General features: G+C 41.4%; 1 protein-coding gene across 6 annotated transcripts in view; it reads right to left on the bottom strand.

The window, feature by feature from the left end:
• Positions 1 to 19,327, bottom strand: part of ERI3 (ERI1 exoribonuclease family member 3) — a 208,430-nt gene that overhangs the window by 111,433 nt on the left and 77,670 nt on the right. For all 6 annotated transcript variants that reach the window (XM_082228907.1, XM_082228908.1, XM_082228909.1 and 3 more), the window contains one exon: positions 12,905 to 12,977. In XM_082228907.1, coding sequence (XP_082085033.1) covers positions 12,905 to 12,977 — 73 coding nt within the window. The remainder of the gene's footprint in view (positions 1 to 12,904; positions 12,978 to 19,327) is intronic.

Here is a 19,327-nt window from a genome sequence, read left to right as displayed (position 1 = left end):
TCAGGTGTCAGGGTCTAATATAGAATGATGATGATGATGATACCACCTTGCTGGACAGGCTTATAATCTTAAGCACTCACAACATGCAGCTGAGATCTAAGAGAGTAGCAAAATCTGAGCCAGCATTTCTAAACAGTCTTTAAAATATTAATCAAGAAAAGAAGAAGCAGATTTGCAAGATTGAGCAGAACTCAAAGTTTAGGGCTCAGCACGCTTGGATCATGGCAAGAGTTTCCTCAAGTGTAGGGAAAAAACCTTTTTAGCGTGAGCATGTGCATCTGGGCTCTAATTGTCATTGCTGAGAGTCAGTGTTACTACAATCTAGATTCCTTGGGGAGCAGACCCATATTTTTCACCCTACTAACAAGCCTCAATAACATAATCAGTACCCCTCTTTACAGCCAGAGTTGTGAGATCTTTCCGACATTTCTATTAACACCATTCTAAAACTTCAGAAAGATGTTAGCTGCAACCCTGGCCTTGCGACAGCCCTCGATGACACACACTATGCTGGTATGGTTTTTACTAAAAACAGGTAATACTATGTTCCAAGAGTAAAAGGAGGCATTGCATTCTCCTCTATAGGAGAAATGAGGGTCACATGAGGGCAGAGAAAGAGAAAGGGGTATCTTGCCCACTTGGGCTCCAATCCAAACCACGACGTTTTTTAGCCCCGTCCACTGATGGCATGTAGACCCCACATTAAATTAATGAAGGGAATACAGGTAAATTGAGTCACTTAAGAGTCTGTCCCTCTCCCTCTCTGACTCACTCATGTTTCTAAGCAGTATACAGGAAACCTAATAAAATGCAATAAAAACAAGCGATAAATTCAGAATTCAGTTAAAAAGTCTGCCTGGAATTTTAAAAAAAGTGGCCCAGTATACCTGAAGGAACGTCTCCACCCCCATTGCTCTGCATGGACACTGAGGTCCAGCGCAGGGGGCCTTCTGCCTGGTTCCCTCGCTGTGAGAAGCCAAGTTACAGGGAACCAGGCAGAGGGCCTTCTCGGTGGTGGCGCCCACCCTGTGGAACACCCTCCCATCAGATGTCAAGGAAATAAACAACTATCTGACTTTTAGAATACATATGAAGGAAGCCCTATTTAGGGAAGCTTTTAATATTTGATGAATTATTGTATTTTAATATTTTGCTGGAAGCCTCCCAGAGTGGCTGGGGAAAGCCAGCCAGATGGGCGGGGAATGAATGAATGAATGAATGAATGAATAAATAAAATAATTGTTGTTGTTGTTGTTGTTGTTATACACTCTACTCACCTCTGTATTGCCATGAGGAAGAAACTGCAAATACTGAATCTCAAAGCATTGTATTTTAACCTTCAGCCCCACTTCCCGCTCCCTAAGGGAATGAAAGCTACAAAGGACCAATGGGACCTTTGCACAGCCAGAATTCTTTATGTGTGCCACAGGAAGTGGAAGCGTGGGGGAAACAGGAGCTTGTGTATGATTTACCTTCCAATCGCTTTCCTAAGCCTTTTAACCCCTTCATAGCACATGAGTGGCTAATAAGAATATGAAATGGATACCAGTCCCAGCAATACGTCTTCCCTTTCCTTCTGTCTACCAGATTCCATCCGATCATTTTCCGCACATGTGGCAAGTGCCTCTCCACTCTCACCTGGCCTGGAATGCAGCCCACGTTGCAGGATTATTGTAAGACATGCCCTGCCTTTAATCCCTTCTTCTCTAGTCTTGCTCTAGTATTGACTGCGGGGGAAGAAGGGTCAGGTGCGAGGTCAAGCTTGTCTCTTTCAACACTGGTACGCGACAAGCATTCCAGCCTCACAGCCGATTTCAAGATACACTGAAATCCAGCAAAGCAACCAGGAGGAAAACAAGGAGTTCTATAAGAGACTCTGGGGCTGGGGCAGGGCGAGGGCATGAGTAGGAAGCTAGGACTGTTGACATCTACATGAATACCATCTAACTTTGGACTGGTGTCTCCTGAGGTCTGGCACTTGGCATCTAAGAGATAATGACGGTGTCGGGCCAGGCCAAAGAATTATATATCCATATACACAAGCGTACAAGAGAAAACATTTTTAGAGTTAGTATGCGCCCTTACATTCCCATGGAGGCTATACTTTGCAGCTGTGCTTAAAAAGTGATGCTGCACAAAATCCCTCCACATCTGAGAAGCTAATGACAAGAGGTATGGAACTGTACACTAACGTATCAGCACAAGACACCACAAATCTGCAGTTCCTGGTCCTTTTGCATTTTGGGTCATACATTCAGCATATGGGTATCTTGACCAGCAGGTGGTCTTTATGATAGTGCAAAAACATTTATGTGGGAGTCCACATCTTTTTCCAGAGTTTAGAGGTCTAGTTGTTTACTGACACAACAAGTACCATTTTCTAGACAAAGAAAACTAACAGAACCATGGTATTTTAATTGCATACTTTTTCAGCAGCAATTTACCCACAGCATTTTTGTAGTCTTCCTGCCACAGGCTCCATTATGACTCTTCTTGAGTTGGTGGTCTATAAAAGATCAGACTTACAAAAATGTTGGTCTGTTTCAGCACCCTAGACTCTCACAATCTTGTCTCAGAAAGCGGCTGTCTTATACGCACTGAGCCCTACATCGTTGGTGTTCATAAGCAATATCTAGTATCTAGTGTGTCTCATAGCAAGTAGACAGCTCTTGCTCGATCTATAGGCAACTCTTGTAGCAGCTGCCCTGCATGCGATATGATGCAGTTTGGACATGGGCAGCTTCACAACAGGGTTTTATATTACAAGAGTCCCCAGTCCTTCTTCCCCAGTTGGGCGGATTAAAATGAACTTTTAACATGGCTTTTTTGAGTGGGGGTCAAGGTTAACTAATTTATGAAATACTCTTTGCCACTCTGAAAAGTTTATGGTGCATTGAAATGGATATGATTTGGAAGCAAAACATGATTTGAAAAGTATATTCATTTTTACTGCTATGAGGCAGCCTAGACAAGGAAGACCCAACTCACCCCAAGTTCAAAGATATTTTTCTCTCTCCCCAACCCCATTAGCAGAATATGATTGACCCTTAATATATCCTAATCTTCTAATGAGATCTGAATATATAAGGTCTGAAATATGGTTTAATTTTACTCATTTGTTTACTCATTTATTCATTTTATAAACCTGATTTGAATTAGGTCACTAATTTGAGCCCCAGGATTTTGGTTTGCTCTGTTGAAACCTATAACCTTTTCAATTTTTCTTTCTTTCTTAATATATTTCAGATATGAACCTTACTGGCAAGGCATCACATAGTATTACCTGTAAAGAGGCCTACTTGTTTGACAGTATCCCAGCCAATTCCATCTTTACAGATGCAAACTACAGAGCACAAGGCCTAAATAAATTTTCAGAAATAGTCATATAAGATGTCTAAGCTCATACGTCCCTTCACTGTGGCACTGTGCAGCAACAGCATTCAAGCAAGTATAACAGGAAGAGGTCTACATTCAATTAGCCTAAGAAGCACCACATTAACCATCACAGACAAGACCAGATGGCAACTAGCAGGACTGTAAGCACACAGAACAAATGCTCAGGCAAAGTAAAGGAAAGCTGGCTGAAAAAAGCACTGCGTCAACTACTATACTGTTTGCTGTCAAAATACATTGTTTTAAAAGTTTCAGAACTTCAATAAATAATGATTGGGGGGGGTAGGAAAAAGCATTGTGGGAAATGTACCCAGAAAGTCGGGGCCTCGGATGATGCAATACATTAGCACATCTGATGCATGGCTCACATAAGACCAAATTTTCAGGTTTGGGTCAGGCCAGGCCAGGCATCGGCGATATATAGCTTAACATGCTGTGCTTTTCTGGTTAATAGTCTGGATGGAAGCTAGTCTGATATGTGAATGTGCCTAACTAGGGATTTGCTTTCCCCAGGGTTAATAACCACATGAGGATTAATTGGGAAAACTCTTTTCTTTCTTAATCCAAATAGCAAATTTATGATAACAGAATCAAGTATGACTCTAGGGTGGTTTGAGCAGGAGCTAAACTCCTCTCTCTCTCTCTCTCTCTCTCTCTCTCTCTCTCTCTCTCCCCCTCCCCCACCCCGGGGTTCATTGGATCTCCTAAGTGGCCTTAGACCAGCCACTTTTTCTCAGTTTCAGCCCTCCACCACCAACAATGCAAGGAATCTACGTTGCTGGAATCTTAGTTATCCCTACATTACTAAAATATTAGCAATACTATTTTTAAAAAATCAGCATGAAAAAGATATAAAGTGAACAGCTGCCACCCACTTACAAATCTGCACAGAGACTCAGCCAACCTAGCCAATGATCCAACACAGTAGGCAAAGGCAACTGGGACTTTTGCAAATTCCACATTCTCTTGCTGTTCCTAAGACATCTATCAATCAACAGTCTTTTGTGGTACACGAGAATATCCCCACAGGAACTACTACCTGACATAAGTATGAAGATCTGTCACCAGTGCCTTGTTCAACTGGTATAGAATTGAATTCATGTATGTTTGCCCCAAAAGTTGTGATAATCCTACAACTATTTTCTTAATATGCCCAAGGCCTATGTAATTATCATTTATATAGATCCAAGAGGTTTGAGTGGCTTACAAATAACAATTTAAATAGTCACCAATAACTTAATACAAATCATGACTATAAACCCAAAATTATATAACAGAGTGTAAAAGGACATTTGAAAAACCAACAACCAGGATACCATAAGAAGATAGTAATTCAAATGTAAGTTTAACTTTAAAAACCTTAACACTTTTAACTTGGCCAATGAAAACCTTTCAAAAATGTTAAAAACATACAAAATTGGGTTCCAGGAGGCTTGGTGACCATCAAGCCACACCTGGGAACTTCCTGAACTGACCTGGTGGGCAGGTGTTACTTTTAGTACCCTATACCTAACGAATGTTAAGGGCTTTGGGGAAAGAGACATTCCTCAGGCAACTAGGACCCCAAATAATGTCTAGAGATAGCACAAATTCATCCCAATAATTCTCATTCAAAATTCCTGGAAAACTACTACAGGCAGTTGAACAATTTTTGTTGAAGGGAGAAATGCACATCACCACTGAGATTTGGCATTCAAAGCTCACCTTTCCCCACCATAAATCCAACACTGATTTATAAATTTATGTTTACACATCCAAGTTAAGAATCAAGTAGATCCCTTGTGGAGTACACTGCAGCTGGATAGAGGGGACCCAGTATCTTTAAGGCCTTTCCTGGATGCCCTTTCCGTCTCCAATGACTACCCGCTAGCTCTCTCCCTTTGATTTAAGAGTTCCTCTCGTGGCCCTGACAGTAAGGTATTTCTGTCCCACAGATTATAACTCACTCTGGGCTATTATTCAACTCCCAAGCCCTGGCCCTGCTGCATTTAGTCCAAACATAATATCCTTCATGCATATATTATCTGTCTCCCTATTATCTGGAATCATTTCGGAATTAAATTTCAGTCCTGCAATATTGGCTCGAAGAGCGGCTCGCTTTATGGGCTAGTCAAAGGTTAGAATACCAATCAAAATAACATTGCCGATGCAGCGAGACATTTTAATATTCCAAAACCCGGTAATTGTAAAAGGACATAATATTTTTTCCCTGATTACCCCAAAGGCAACACATGTTAACAAGGCGAGGGAGAGAGTGAAAGGATTTCCAGAGTTCAAGACAGCTGTGTGACAGATTTAAAGGCAAAGTAGTAGAAAGCTGGCCCCATGCAGCCTTCCAGGAGGGAGGGAGGAAGAAGCACACCTGCCCCTATTGATCAGATCAATGAACCCAGTGTCTCTCTCTCTGCGATTGGCTAGTTACCAGTATCATTTGAGCTATCACATGACTGTCAAGCTGATCGCATGCACTTCGGAAAGCTGCTGGGCTAAAGGAATAGTCATTACATAAGATAACAACCCACAAAATGGCACAATGAAAAATACTAATTCAAGTCCAGGAAGTGATGTTAGTTAGAAAGCAGGCAATAAGATAACCATGGCAAGCGTCGTGTTATGATTTCTGTCAGCAACAACAACAAACATTCTGACCCTACTCCTGTAGTCCCTTTCGTTTTTAGGATCAGCCTCTGAATTAGGCATATGTTTTAATGTTAAGCAAATGCTTCAGATCAAAAGTTGATTAGCTTAGTAATTTGCCATGCAAAAACTAATTATTTCCACTATCTGGGTCACTTTGGGCCTTCAGTAAATTTATGTGAACCTAATGTCAATCCTGTTTGACCAGAAAAACGATCCACCTAGCCCTGTGTCCCATCCTTGACAAAAGCCAAATAAAGATGCTTCAAGAAATATATAGCAACAGTCCATTCTTGGTCATCCACTCCCAATCACCAGTTTTAAAGTTTAGAGACATCCTAAATATTAGAATAGATGCCCTGAGCATGCTAATAAAGAGCTATTGATATTCTTATCTTCCATTAATTCGTCTAAGGGGTTTTATTATTATTGCCCAGCTGTACTGATAGCAGAGAGTTCCACAAATAAACTGAGGGTTATGTGAAAATAGTTTATGTGCTTGTTTTAAACCTGCTGCTAGTTAATTTCATTGGAGGTTCACTGGTTGCAGTAACTACTTGAAAGGGTAAAAGGTCTGTTTCCTGGCTACTCTTTCTACTCCACTCACGGTTTTATATACTTCTGCTTAGAAAAGTAATAGATAAGAGTGGGTATTACGGGAAAGTCCAGATATTTAACCCTTCCTCTTATATGTAAGATAGTGCATACCTTGATGATTTTTTTTCTGCTCGTCTTGAGGTGGAATCCAATGCTGCAGAAACAGCCTTCAACTTGTGGAACAGCACTTCACCTTTTTCTCCCTCACATACCCACAAAATTTACTCCTTGGGATCCCACACCTTCTAAAACAGATTTTGAGAGCATGTGGAGGACTGTAGGAAGGAGAAGGCCATGTCCCATTATGTGAACACAAGTTCATTCTGCTTGCACCCAGACAGCACTGAATATAACCCTCTATTCCTCTTCTCAATTACTTGGGTCTTCCTTTCCCCCCTTTTTGAAGATGGGGACAACATTTGCCTGCCTCCAATCTGTAGGGACCTCACCTGTTCTCCAATAATTCTCAAAGATAATAGACAAAGGCTCTGAAATTACATCCACAAACTCCTTTAGTATCCTTGGATACAGCTCATTAGGCTCTGGAGATCTGAATTCATTTTAAATAGCTAGGTGTTCCCTTACTACCTCTTTTCCTATCTTGGGCTACAGCTCCCTCATTACATCATTCTGTTATCACCAGGTTGGGCATCGCTTTCCTTTTGGGTGAAGACAGAGGCAAAGTAGGTGTTGAGTAGTTCCACCTTTTCTCTGTCACCCAATAGCATTTCTCCATGTTCCTCACACAGAAGATCTACCACTTGCTTGCTCTTACTTCGGACATAGCCAAAGAAACATTTTTTTTATTATTTTTAACCTCTCTTGCAAGCCTGAGCTCATTCTGAGCTTTAGTCAGCCTGAATTTCCCCAATGTGCCAATGTGCAATTCATCCATGTAGCCTACACACTGTGCTAAGTCACACACACACACACACACACACACACACACACACACACACACTTAGCAGAAAGAAAACAATGTCAGTTAATATTAACAATAAGAATACTCCATAAAATATAATTTAAACATATGGATTAATATAAAATGCCCATATGTCCGAACAGATATCCAAACTAGACTGGCAATTATAAGATATATGTTCAAATGTAAAAAAGGCAGTATGATCTTCAGATCACTGAGTAATGAGTGGTGGGTCTTTAACCTTCCAATCTTGAATACAAATCTCTTTGCAACTATAGGGGGTCAAAGGATTGACTTTTGTTGTACATCTGTTAGTTACCACATCACAGGAATATAATTTAGAAGTGCATAAGTATCAAAAAATATCAAGGCTTTTTCCAAAGAAAAGTAAATACGAACAACAATTTCTGACCAAAAAGGCACCACAGGACACACCCTCATCATAAACCTAAAAGAAGTATTATCATCATTACATCACCAGGATGTATCTGAATGGCTTAGCTGTATATCACTAAGGTTTTAACAGATCAGTGAACCACACAATTGTGCAGAGCATGAATGCAATTCATCAATGAGGTTGCTGGACTAGAGTCTACATGTGATAAAAATGCATTCGGTTCTGCGTTTGGTACTAAAGTTGAAATTGGCAACACTGCATCATCGTGTGACATACCAGATGGACTCTGGCCCAGCAACCTCATTAGCTAATGCACCCATATGCTCACAGATATACATATACACAGTTATTCATACACCCATAAGGTTTATGAGGTACAATGCATGCAACATTGCACCCCTGCTTCCTGCCTTCTGCCACAATGGAGACCCAAACAGCACAGATTGCCCAGGATGACAATAAAAGCTATTTTGCTTTGTTTCCATGAGAGTATCCCTTTTGCTCCTTGTTAAGTCTTAAAGTTATTTTATTACACAGCCTAAGGAGCTGCACCTTCTTGTTGGGCAACTACTGCTACTAATCGTTTATATTGTACCATCAATGCTCATGGCATATTCCAGATCAAAGTGAGAGAGATGGATCCCTGTTCTAAAGAGTTTACAGCATAAGATTCAGTGGTAAAATGCAGCTGTCTGACCCAATTGAGCGGAAGTCTTAGCAGACAGATATTTGGAGATGGGTGCTTTGGTACATACCTACATATGGCCTCCCTCCTCCTTGTAACTATGAGGGAGCAAGCAGTTTTGTGGTTACAGGCCCCCAGTGTCCAAAAGACAAATTGAAATGCATGTTATATTTAAGCCTTGCAGCATACCAAATTGCTCTTCTGTAGTAAGCTTTCCCCAAGCCACTGCTTTATTCATATGTGTCTACCCTTTCCCCATAGACCCTCTACAGTTCCAGCATTTGTCAGTCCCACTACTGCTTCCTCCATCCTGGCCTGCAAGCACCCTTAGCTCTTCCAAACTTGGACATTACCATCTGAGAAACAGTATCCTTCTTAAAATACCTTAATTCTGATCCACAGCACCTCTGCTGCTCATAAAGACAGCTTTTGACAGCAGCAGAAGGGAAGCCAGTCAACAGCACTCAACCACTATCTCAATGGCTGCCCATCGAGAAGGTTTAAGGGGAGATCTGATATATAAGAACATACTAATAAAACCCATATCCCCCGGTAGCCCCCGCCAATACAGATCTAGTCAAGGCAAAGAGCACAATAAACTCCCTGCCCTAAGTCCTAACTAAACTGACAGTTCATGAAGGATACAAGATCGCTCAGTGACATTAAAAATGTCAGCAAGAGGCCGATGCGGTTTGGCAGACGGGAAGCATTTGCAGGCAGGGGAAAGTAAAACTTGTGACAACGCATCCAGCTATAAGCAGGGCTTGTTCTCATTGCTGCTGATTTCTGCCCACCCTAAGGTCTTGCATTTATCCAGCCCTTGCATCTATGTATAAGGCTATTGTTAAACTATACAGGGCGGGGGGACGGACCTTTTACATTCAACCTGTTTCTGAACTTGCAACGAAGTCTAAGAATGCCTTCCAATTCCAACCGGAGTGGCTTTCCTAGCTTACACATCCAAGATGGCTTACTGGAAGTACTTGTCAGCTAATGGTGGGAAGCTGGACAGATCTTCTGCCTGCAACAGCAGTTGTCATCAGCAGGACACTCAAGGCTACAAGGCATGAATCAGCTTCCTGCCGGTTCCAACTTGGACAATAGAAAACAATGAAGAGAGAAGATGCAGGTGGTCTGGCTTCAACTGAAAGGAGCTCACCAACACAATGTGCTCCGATTAGATGAGGGGAACAGCTTGGGCATTTTTGCTTTGCTTCTTTGCAGATACACAGTCTAGTGTCCTTTAAAAAAGGTACCGTGTCTCCTTTCCAACCCATGTAGTAAGACTTCTTCTGCTGTTTACTATGCACACATGCCTGTAGCCTGGGATATAGATAAAAAAGACTGTGCTGACCTAACTACCCACACTAGTCTCTAACATGGTATCCTCATGCACAACAGAATCAAGCTATGTGTCTGTTACAAATGCAGCTAAGTGTGTCTAGTTCCAGGGTTATGACTAAGCTTACTAAGGCAGAACCTATCACTGAGTACTCACCACTTATTCCATCCTATCCTCATTAAGATGTAATGATAAGCCATAGCTTATCTTAACCATGGTTTGTTGAACAAGCAAGAAATTGGCTCACAACAAGCTCTCTGTCTTCTCTGTGCATTATCTGTGTTATCATCTATGATTGGCTATACAGAACACACGTTTTCTCCTCCTTTGAATTTTTCAGCCACTCTCTCTGAAGCTCCCCCACTTCCCCCATTCTTAGACACAACCCACAGAGGCTTGCTACCATCTTTTCCTCTCAGACCTCCTGTACAAAAGGGTATCTTGCTACTGGTGTTCTGCTTACAGTCCAGTTGGCTTTTTTAACCAAATTTGCTAGCACATCAAAAAGACAATTCATCTGTGTGAAAGAGATATATGAAACTTCTCCATTTGACACTCAACTTTCCAGCACCAGCTCTAAAGTATATCTCTTACCTGCTCCCCCATCTTTAGTATTCCAACCTCCTGTCAAATGTATAAGGGAAGATTTTTGCCATTTATTCTTATCTGATGAACCAGCAAACCCAGATGACTCCTACCCCATTTTACTTCTGACCTGTAAATTAGCAACTCGACTCCCCAACTATGAGCCATGTAAAAAGAACTATCTTACTATGGATAGGTTGTATCAGCAAACACCAGCTTCTATTGCACACCTGAAGACAGCTGAGGTCAGAGGACCAATCTCTGACTTCCACCCCTCCTCAGACTCTGCCTTTACCACCTGTACCCCCTCATCCAATTATAATACAAGTTTTGGTCCTTTGTTTATTTGTTTGATCAGTTGAAGCAAGAAAAATACATTAAAACCATCTGAAAATCCTGCCAGCAACCGATCAGTATCAAGGACCTAACATGGGGCAGTAGTTAACCAAGTTTGACCAAGTTCATCAAGTTATTTAATTTCAATGGGTCTACTCTAAATAAAACATAGCTGAATACCACCTGTTATTTCTAAAGTGCTGTGAATTTTTTTTTGCCTAGGGTTGGAGATTTTTCAAGCTTGAGGCTGAAACACTCCTGTCTCTAGGCAGTTTGGAAAACATGGGGGCTGAGCACTTAGACCATTTCTGCTCTTTCCACATTTTGCAGAACAAGTGAGCTTCTATTTCCTTCTGACAAAGCCACGTATGGGTCACCACACTTGACAAGAGAGTGAGTGGTTTTCTAAGTGATGTTAACCCCGATCTTGTCTGTTTTATCTACATGAGCCCTGATCTCTACTGCTCTACTGATCCTCTGTCCTGGGGTTTCATGCTGCTCCCATTCCTGCCATACTGAAGCATCATGAATTCTGATCAAACATCAGCACCATGAAGCTATTCCCTGAAAGAGACATAAAATTTCCCTCTGCCTGCATGTCAAAATGGATTATACATAATAAAGAAAGCAGGCTTCTAACAGTCTGAACCCGATAGCCCAAAATGATAGCAAAAAAGACATAATGTATTGTCCCAAGGGCAGGAGGTGCAACACAGCTAAGGGTTTCAGCCAGCTAATATCAAACATCACCACGCAGAGTGATTTGACTTTTTTGTATGTCCATCAACCTGCTGGTTATATCACTGCTATCCATTCACCAGAAGTTTAGTGAACTTCAAATGGCGATCATTAATGGTCACTGAACTGCACAACGCCCCAATGTGCTTTCAGATTGCATTTGCAAAAGCCCAGCAATAAGGCAAGAGATTTACTCTGACAGCAGGAAACCCTTGTCAAGCTCAGTGAGGAACATGCTGCCAGCCTCCCCCTTGTTACATTCAGGCCCTACCCTGATTTGACAGAACAGAAAATGCTTTTTAATTTTTTAAAAAACTATTACCATTCAGAATGCCACTCTTGCTTTCACTTTATTTATTTTTTTAAAAATAGGCAAAACAAAATAGGAAGAGCCAAATTACGCGAGCATTTCATAAAGCAAGCTCCTACATATGGTTTGAAAATACAAAGCTGTTGAATTCAGTGGCACCACTCATGCCATTCATTAACAGAATACAGGAACTGCTTAAAGCATTGTAACATTTCCTTGCACAACACTGGGTTTGACTTTTTTGCACCAATTGCCTGTATCCACTACCTAACTGTCTCCTTATCAACACGGGGGTTGGGGGGACGGCCTTTTCCATGTATGCAATTCTCTTGTATGCCGGGGGAGGGGGGGTCTCTAGAGAAATACAAAATGCCTGAGTAGTTAATCCATTAGGTTTGAACAAACGAGAGAGGTATCTGTGCTTAAAGCTCCGGTGGTCATACTGCTAAGCAGTTTGGGTCACGTAATTTGGATCAGGGGAGTTATTGTTTTAAAGGTTTGTACAAAGCAGAAAGTCTTAAGCAGGTTATTTTTCTGTGCACTTTCTAGACCTTTAGCACTGAGAAACAGCTGGCTAATATTCACTGGCGGGCAGGGGGAGGTGAGAGGGAGAGAGACTTAGGAGCCCGGGTGGGGGGTGGAGCAGACTTGGATATGCTCCAGCTGACCCAGCCTTTCCCAGAGAGATGCTGAGTTATTATGCATAGAGGTGCTATGTTAGGGTGGCCACAATGGGATTCTCCTCAGCTGCAGACCATATTCCATCAAGTACAGTAAGACTCTATTAGGGGAGATACAATAGGAACTTCGCTTCACCCGGCCTCTGAGAAAATAACTCCTCATTTCAATGCAAAACAGCCGTGCTTATTAAATACCTCCTTGAAGGAGCCAAGGAAGGGAGAAGGGGAAATGAAGAGGCAGCCAAGGGGTGGTGGGGAAAGGGAGATTTGCAATGAAAGTACCTTTTTGAGATTAATCCACTGTTTGAAGTAATCAGCAACTGGAAGCCCTAAGTATTGGCATTGTCCAGGTAACCTGTAAGAGAGGAGAGAGAACAGGTTAGATTCCATTGGAGGAGCCTGACATCACAAAATAAACTTTATTAAACACTTCTGGTTTTGAGAAAGAGGATAGAATAAAATGCTCTAGCCTGCATTTCAGAATGGTCCCACACATTTGACAGAGGCCATTCAAACACAGGAGCCCAACGCAAACCCAAGCTTGGGATGGCTAGACAACAGGCATTATACATCCAAGATGCTAGACATTTTCATTGAGGACTTAGAAGTTGGCAATATGTCGCCCAAATTTCACATGCAACCCATGAACATAGCAATCATTTTTAAAAGGTGTGTAAGCCTGGTTAGATAAAACCAATCATCTTCAACTAGTGGTTAGTTCCATAAGAAGATTAGCAAAGTAGCTCAGTATGTTCTGGTGAGCCCGTGGGCATATGACTTTAGGCACATGCCTTTCTTTGGTTGTCCCCACCTATGTTCATGCACTCAACAACAGTAAACTGTGGCTGTATTCACACGTAACACTAAGCCATGGTTTGCTTTAAACAAACCATAAATTATTTCACAAATAAACAAACAACCCATAGTTTGCTCCCCGCAAGCTTGGTATGTTTTTCCAGCCATTCTTGCCTCATGGCTCTCTAATTCAGAAATGTCTGGGGTGGACAAACAAGCCATGGTTAAGCTTTTGGTTTGGCACTCTGCCCAAACCCATAGTTAAAACAAGCCATGATTCATAAGCCAACAACAAACCATAGCTTCACATCACAGTTTTTGTCAGAAAGTAAGCCATAGTTAGTCTTCAAGGTGGTCAAGGGACTGGAGCAATTTCCCTAAAACGAAAGGAGGCAACATTTGAGATTTTTTTAAGCTTACAGATAAGGCAAGAGAGTGGGAACATGATAGAGGTGTTTAAAATTATGCATAGTGTGAAGAAAGTGGATAGTAAGAGGCTTTTGCCCTTCTCTTATACTACTAGAACTCCCAGCCATACTGTGAACAAGAGACAAAAGGAAGTATATCTATACACATAGTTAAACTATGGAATTTGCTCCCATAAGATGTAGTGATGACCACTAACTTGTACAGCTTTAAAAGAGTAGATAAAACCATGGAGGATAAGGCTAACAAAGGCTACTAGTCGTAATGGCTATGTTCTATATCCACTGTAGGTGGCTTATGTTTCTGAATGTCAGTTGCTGGGAAATCCCATGTAAGGAGAGCACTTGGGGGCTTCCCATAGGCACCTGGCTGGCCACTGTGAGAACAGAATGCTTGCCCAGATGGGCCTTTGATCTGGTCTATTGGAGTTCTTATGTTTCTGTATAATTAGTTGATGGTATCCAATTTTAAATGTTTACATGGTTTTACTATATATATGTATGGCTGTTATAAACCGGCTTTGACTTTTTTATGAATAGCGGTATACAAATATTTTAACAAATATTTAATGTTCTTATGAACTCAAGTTGTAATAGATGGATGGCACAACAAGGCATTGTCTTTGCCAAACTATGCACCCATAAATTATGCCGGTGTTTGCAGCTGGACCCAAAGATGCCAAGATTACCAGAACTAGGCACACAGAACATGTGGTAAACAGCCAATACATACCTAGGAGATCACAAACCATCCTCACATTTCTATTCTGCTGTAACAACAGTCATCAGAAAGTTATCAGCAAGAGAGTTATCAATACATTGGCAAAATTAGCTAGGGAACTCAGGACTATATCATAGCTCGACAATCTCTTCCATAGTAAGAAATTGTGTTCCCCAGACAGCAGGCATGTCCTAAGCCCCACAACCCCCCCCCCTTCTGCTACTGGAGGGGCAAAGAATAGGCATTGTGTCCATTATCTTGGAATGTAGATTCATTTGTTCCCAATCAATTTGATTGATATGGGGTAGTTAACAGGTCATAATGCTTATTAATGCTTTGCTAAAGATTTTTAGAGATGCCCTGAATGCTGGATGGGGTATGAATTAGGCGAACACAGGAAAGACCCAAAATTAATTAAATAAGTGATTAATAGATCCATTTACACATGGTAATTACTGCAATCCAAGCAATTGGATATGCAAATTAGGCATGCACTTTGTACCCAGCACTTTGTTGTAAACTCCTACAAAGAAAGAAGGGGTTGGACAGGGCAATGAAGTACAGTGCTGGTTCCCTGGTGTTCGTAGTGTTGCCTCTAAGGGAGCACAATTCAGTGGATCTAGAAACAAGACTTTCACCTACTGTCCGAATCTAGACCTCAATAACATCTTCCCATACACACATGCTATACTTCAACATAAACATAAGAGTTCTAGGGCAAACTGCTTCCAAACTGAAGTTCTGTAAGGGTCCAAGTTATCCTTATCTTGACGTACACACAATTTTGTTACTTTTCCTTCTCAAATAAAAATACTAAAAAGTATGAGCTAACAAACTATTGCCTTCTAAATTCACACATGTGAATCCAGACTGCCTGTGTAAGTACAACTTCACAATTTAAAGAAGCTACTTCAGTAAGGTTATTATTATTATTGGTGACAAGCTGTCCTGAGAGTTACTGTATATACCACCTCCAGGATCAGAGGCAGTATTCTTGTTTTAACTGCTTGTAATATTGTATTATTGCACAGATATATTCAACCCAAAAACAAATAGACTAGCTGCTCTTCATGATCTCCAGCATGACTTTCATTGGTAGGAAGAGCTGCTCTCTTGAGGCCTGGATGGCTTAAAGGACAGGCTTCATTTGCCACTGTGTATTCCAAATTCCTACATTATGTTCTGCAGTAGGAAAAAAAGTTCAGCTGCAACCTAAATACAGTATGTGTCTAAAGAATCTGAATTTTATACATTCTGCTAGCCATGTAAGAGAAACACACACCCCTGACCACTGAACATCCTATTCACTCTTCTTATATTTTACTCCTGCACATTTTAATTTTCCTCCCAGAGCCATAAGACTGAGAAAATTAAATTTAAAAACTAGAGAGATTTGTGTCAAATTCTAGCCCAGCATAATGTGAGGGAAGGCTTCTAAAATACACAGGGCAGTCTGACGGGCTGCAGAGGAGAATGATACGCAGATGGAGACAAAATCATGCAGCCCTCTTTCTTCCTTTGAAGCCAACTCTCCTTTCTTTCAACCAGGAAAGAAGAGCCCAGCTTGGCGGTGATAAACAGCCATGCATTGGTTATCGCTTTCCTTAAGTTGAGGAGAGGCAGCTAGTGATGGATGGACAGGAATTTGGTTATCAGGCAGGGCTGTCAGCCAGAGTTGCAGATAGCGCACACACATTTAGCAGGGCATCATTATGCAATGGCATGGAGCTAAAATATGGCCAAGGGTATTGAAAGAATGAAAGAACAGGATTTAGAAAAAACTAGCAAATTGAGCAACAATAAAGGAGCGCAAGGCGAGGACGTTATCGTCCTAGTGACACCTTTTATCTCAGTCTGGTTAGCGAGAGAAGGGCACAAATTGGTCCTTCCTCCACCATTGTATCCTCTTGTACAAACAGAGGCAGATAAAATGTGTCACCAATGTGATAGCATATCAATTTAACCCTAATTATCCAGTGGGTCACGCTAAGAAATAAGGGTTTCTCATTTCAACAGGTCCCTCGGTTTCTGCTATGGAGGAGCCACATTAATAACATAGGGGGGAAGGGGGGGCAACGAGAAAAGGAGGGAGCCTGTAATTGAATTCAGTCACTCAGGTGGTCCTAGTGTATAAAAAATTAATGTACAACTCTCCCAACTAATCAGAGGCGGTTAATGTCCATCTGCTTCTGGGTTCAGAAAGTCAGAAGCCCAAGAAAATAGGGCCATTTCCTACATGCTGGATTCATTGATACCGAGCTGGCTTTTTAAAGAGTCTCCTCCTTTGGAAAAGATATGGGGAACATTAAATCTTGATATTTATAGACCCAGTCAGGAGGCATTAATAGAACCTCATATGCTGTCATGTTCTGAAAATATACAGAAAGCTTTGTCACCACTGCTTCAGTAAAGGCCTTTCCGCATGGGTGGTGGAAGGAGAGGAGGTTGTGGAGGTAGTAGAAGGAAGGGGACAACACTGAGGTCTGCTGCTTTGTGGTCTAAAGATAATTTCTGAATGAATTTACACCATGTTCTATTTTTATTTACTTATATATTTAAAGCACCAATGTGCTGCAGTAAAGATGCTTCAGGAAATCTGCCATATTGCTTATAAAGTATGTGAAAGTAAACATGAAAGCAGAGTGACACGATCTCTTCCTCACACTTTAGAGGAAAGTCATACATCCCTTATACCAGGCACGTCCAACAGGTAGATCATGATCTACCGGTAAATCACTGGATGTCTGTGGTAGATTACTGGCTCCCCCCCAAAGAAGCTCAACAACTTTGGCTCCCCTAAAAAAAGCTCAACATTCTTGTCCTGCATCCCAAAGAAAAGGGGCTTTCCTCTCCCCTAAATAAAGCCCTACAACTTTGACCTGAACCCCTAAAAATGGGGCTTTCTCCTTCCAAAAAAAAAAAAATAAGCTTAACAATTTTGACCTGAACCCCCAATTAGATCGCAGTCTATTGGGAGTTGGCTGTCCCTGTCTTATACCATTTAGATGCACTATAAAGTATAAAGTAAGAGAACAAAAACTATGGCCATTCATGTATTCAGACCTATAGATGTCTATAGAAACCCAGAAAGCCTAACAATGCAAAAAGCATGTGCTACTCAAATGCGCTGCTATTCCTTAATGCAATAATAATTCTTCAATTTACAGGTTGCATCGTCTTACCCCAGGACAAGTCTTTGGATGGTAATGGAAAATAGCCAGTGAGAAAGGGATACTTTGCCTAGTATAACCAACTGATACATAGAAATATTAGATGCAGCTTTTAAGAAAACAAAGAAAAAAGAATGAATCTACTGCAGAAGAGAGGGAATGCTTACTAGTAAGTGCATGATGTTGTGCCAAGCTCTGACCTGGAGCAGGACATCAACTCCTCAGAGAACAAAGCAGATCTATCACCAAACAAATAATAAAGAGAGCAAAAAGTGCCCCCCTTTGCCAGCTCTGAAGATCCCTTTCCTGGTTTACCAACAGAGGATCTTCTCAAGGCCTCTCAGAGTGGGTGCCATTCTGAGCGTCATCAGATGACCCCCCAGAGGACTCAAAGGGAGAGAACAAATTGCAGGCACCTAAAACACCCAAGCCTTCCTGGACTCTACACCACTGGAGCAGAACACATGGTATCCATTGCTGTATACATTAAGCATTTGCCAAATTGAGAATTAGGCCCTGAATTCAGAGTCTTGATAATCTGATTTTAGTTGCTTTAAAAGCAGGTTTCTAGCCCTCATACAAATGGAGAAAATCTAAAATGTGCCTGTGGCAGATCGCCACCACTCTAGGTTGTATGTTACAACTGCCACCACACAACATATTTCAAATTATTTCCAAGCTTAGTACAGGACTTAATAGCTTGCTGAAAATGTGATAAAAAGTCAGTTTTGTGCTCTTCTGAATTGCAGTAATTGAGCTTCAAAGCTCTGCAAAGTCACCTAAATGCTTTCTACAAAGAACACTTACTTTTTGCTCCTGTGTCCCCACAATAGACTTAATTACTTTTTTGAGTCATCTTGGTAGCATCCAAACAGCCAGAGGGGTGGCTGTGGTTCACATTTGCAAGTGACAGCATCAGGATGAAATATTCTAGCTTGGAAGTGCTGGGATTAATGCAGCACTCAATTTTCAGACCAACATGAGACAGATCTCCCCTTTTTCTGCCCTCAAATGTGTCACAGCATAGCCAAACTATACGATGCATGTCAGCCTCACACATCAGTGTGCATGAAGCAGAAACATGAGAAAAAGAAAATGGAAAGGCTCTTCTACTGTCAATAGAAACTGATGAATTTTTGCTTCTGAAGGGTCGATTGGAGTTGCCTCTTTCTCTCAAAGTTCTACAGTGGAAAAAGTCACCTGAGCAAACAGTCAAAGACCTATTTAGCTTCTTGCCCTAGAATTCCTCAAGTGGCCATAGATCCAGGTGATGCCCAGAAATTCACTAATGCAACAAGAAAGTCGCCACCTCAGTCTGCTCAGGTTCCCTCACACATAAATCGTCTAGTCTCAACTCCCCGGCTCACGAGCGCCACACTTCTAACTTTACAAGCATTCTTCACGTCCCCCATCACTTTGTAAGTTCTCAAACTGAAAAGCCATTAATGGCAACAGCCTTAGTGCACAACATGAAGGTCAGTGAAAGTTTTGCCTGCAAATGTCAACCTGTCACCTCTAAATATTAATGAGGGCTGACCAGCAGCAAAAATGCATCCATGTTCCGTTAGTAACAAGATAGATACATTATAGTAAG

Source organism: Podarcis vaucheri (assembly GCF_965113315.1).
Source record: "Podarcis vaucheri genome assembly, chromosome: 6".
In the NCBI taxonomy this organism is placed as follows: domain Eukaryota; kingdom Metazoa; phylum Chordata; class Lepidosauria; order Squamata; family Lacertidae; genus Podarcis; species Podarcis vaucheri.
The sequence above is the reverse complement of the archived record's forward strand: the minus strand, read 5'-3'. Positions and strand labels throughout refer to the sequence as shown.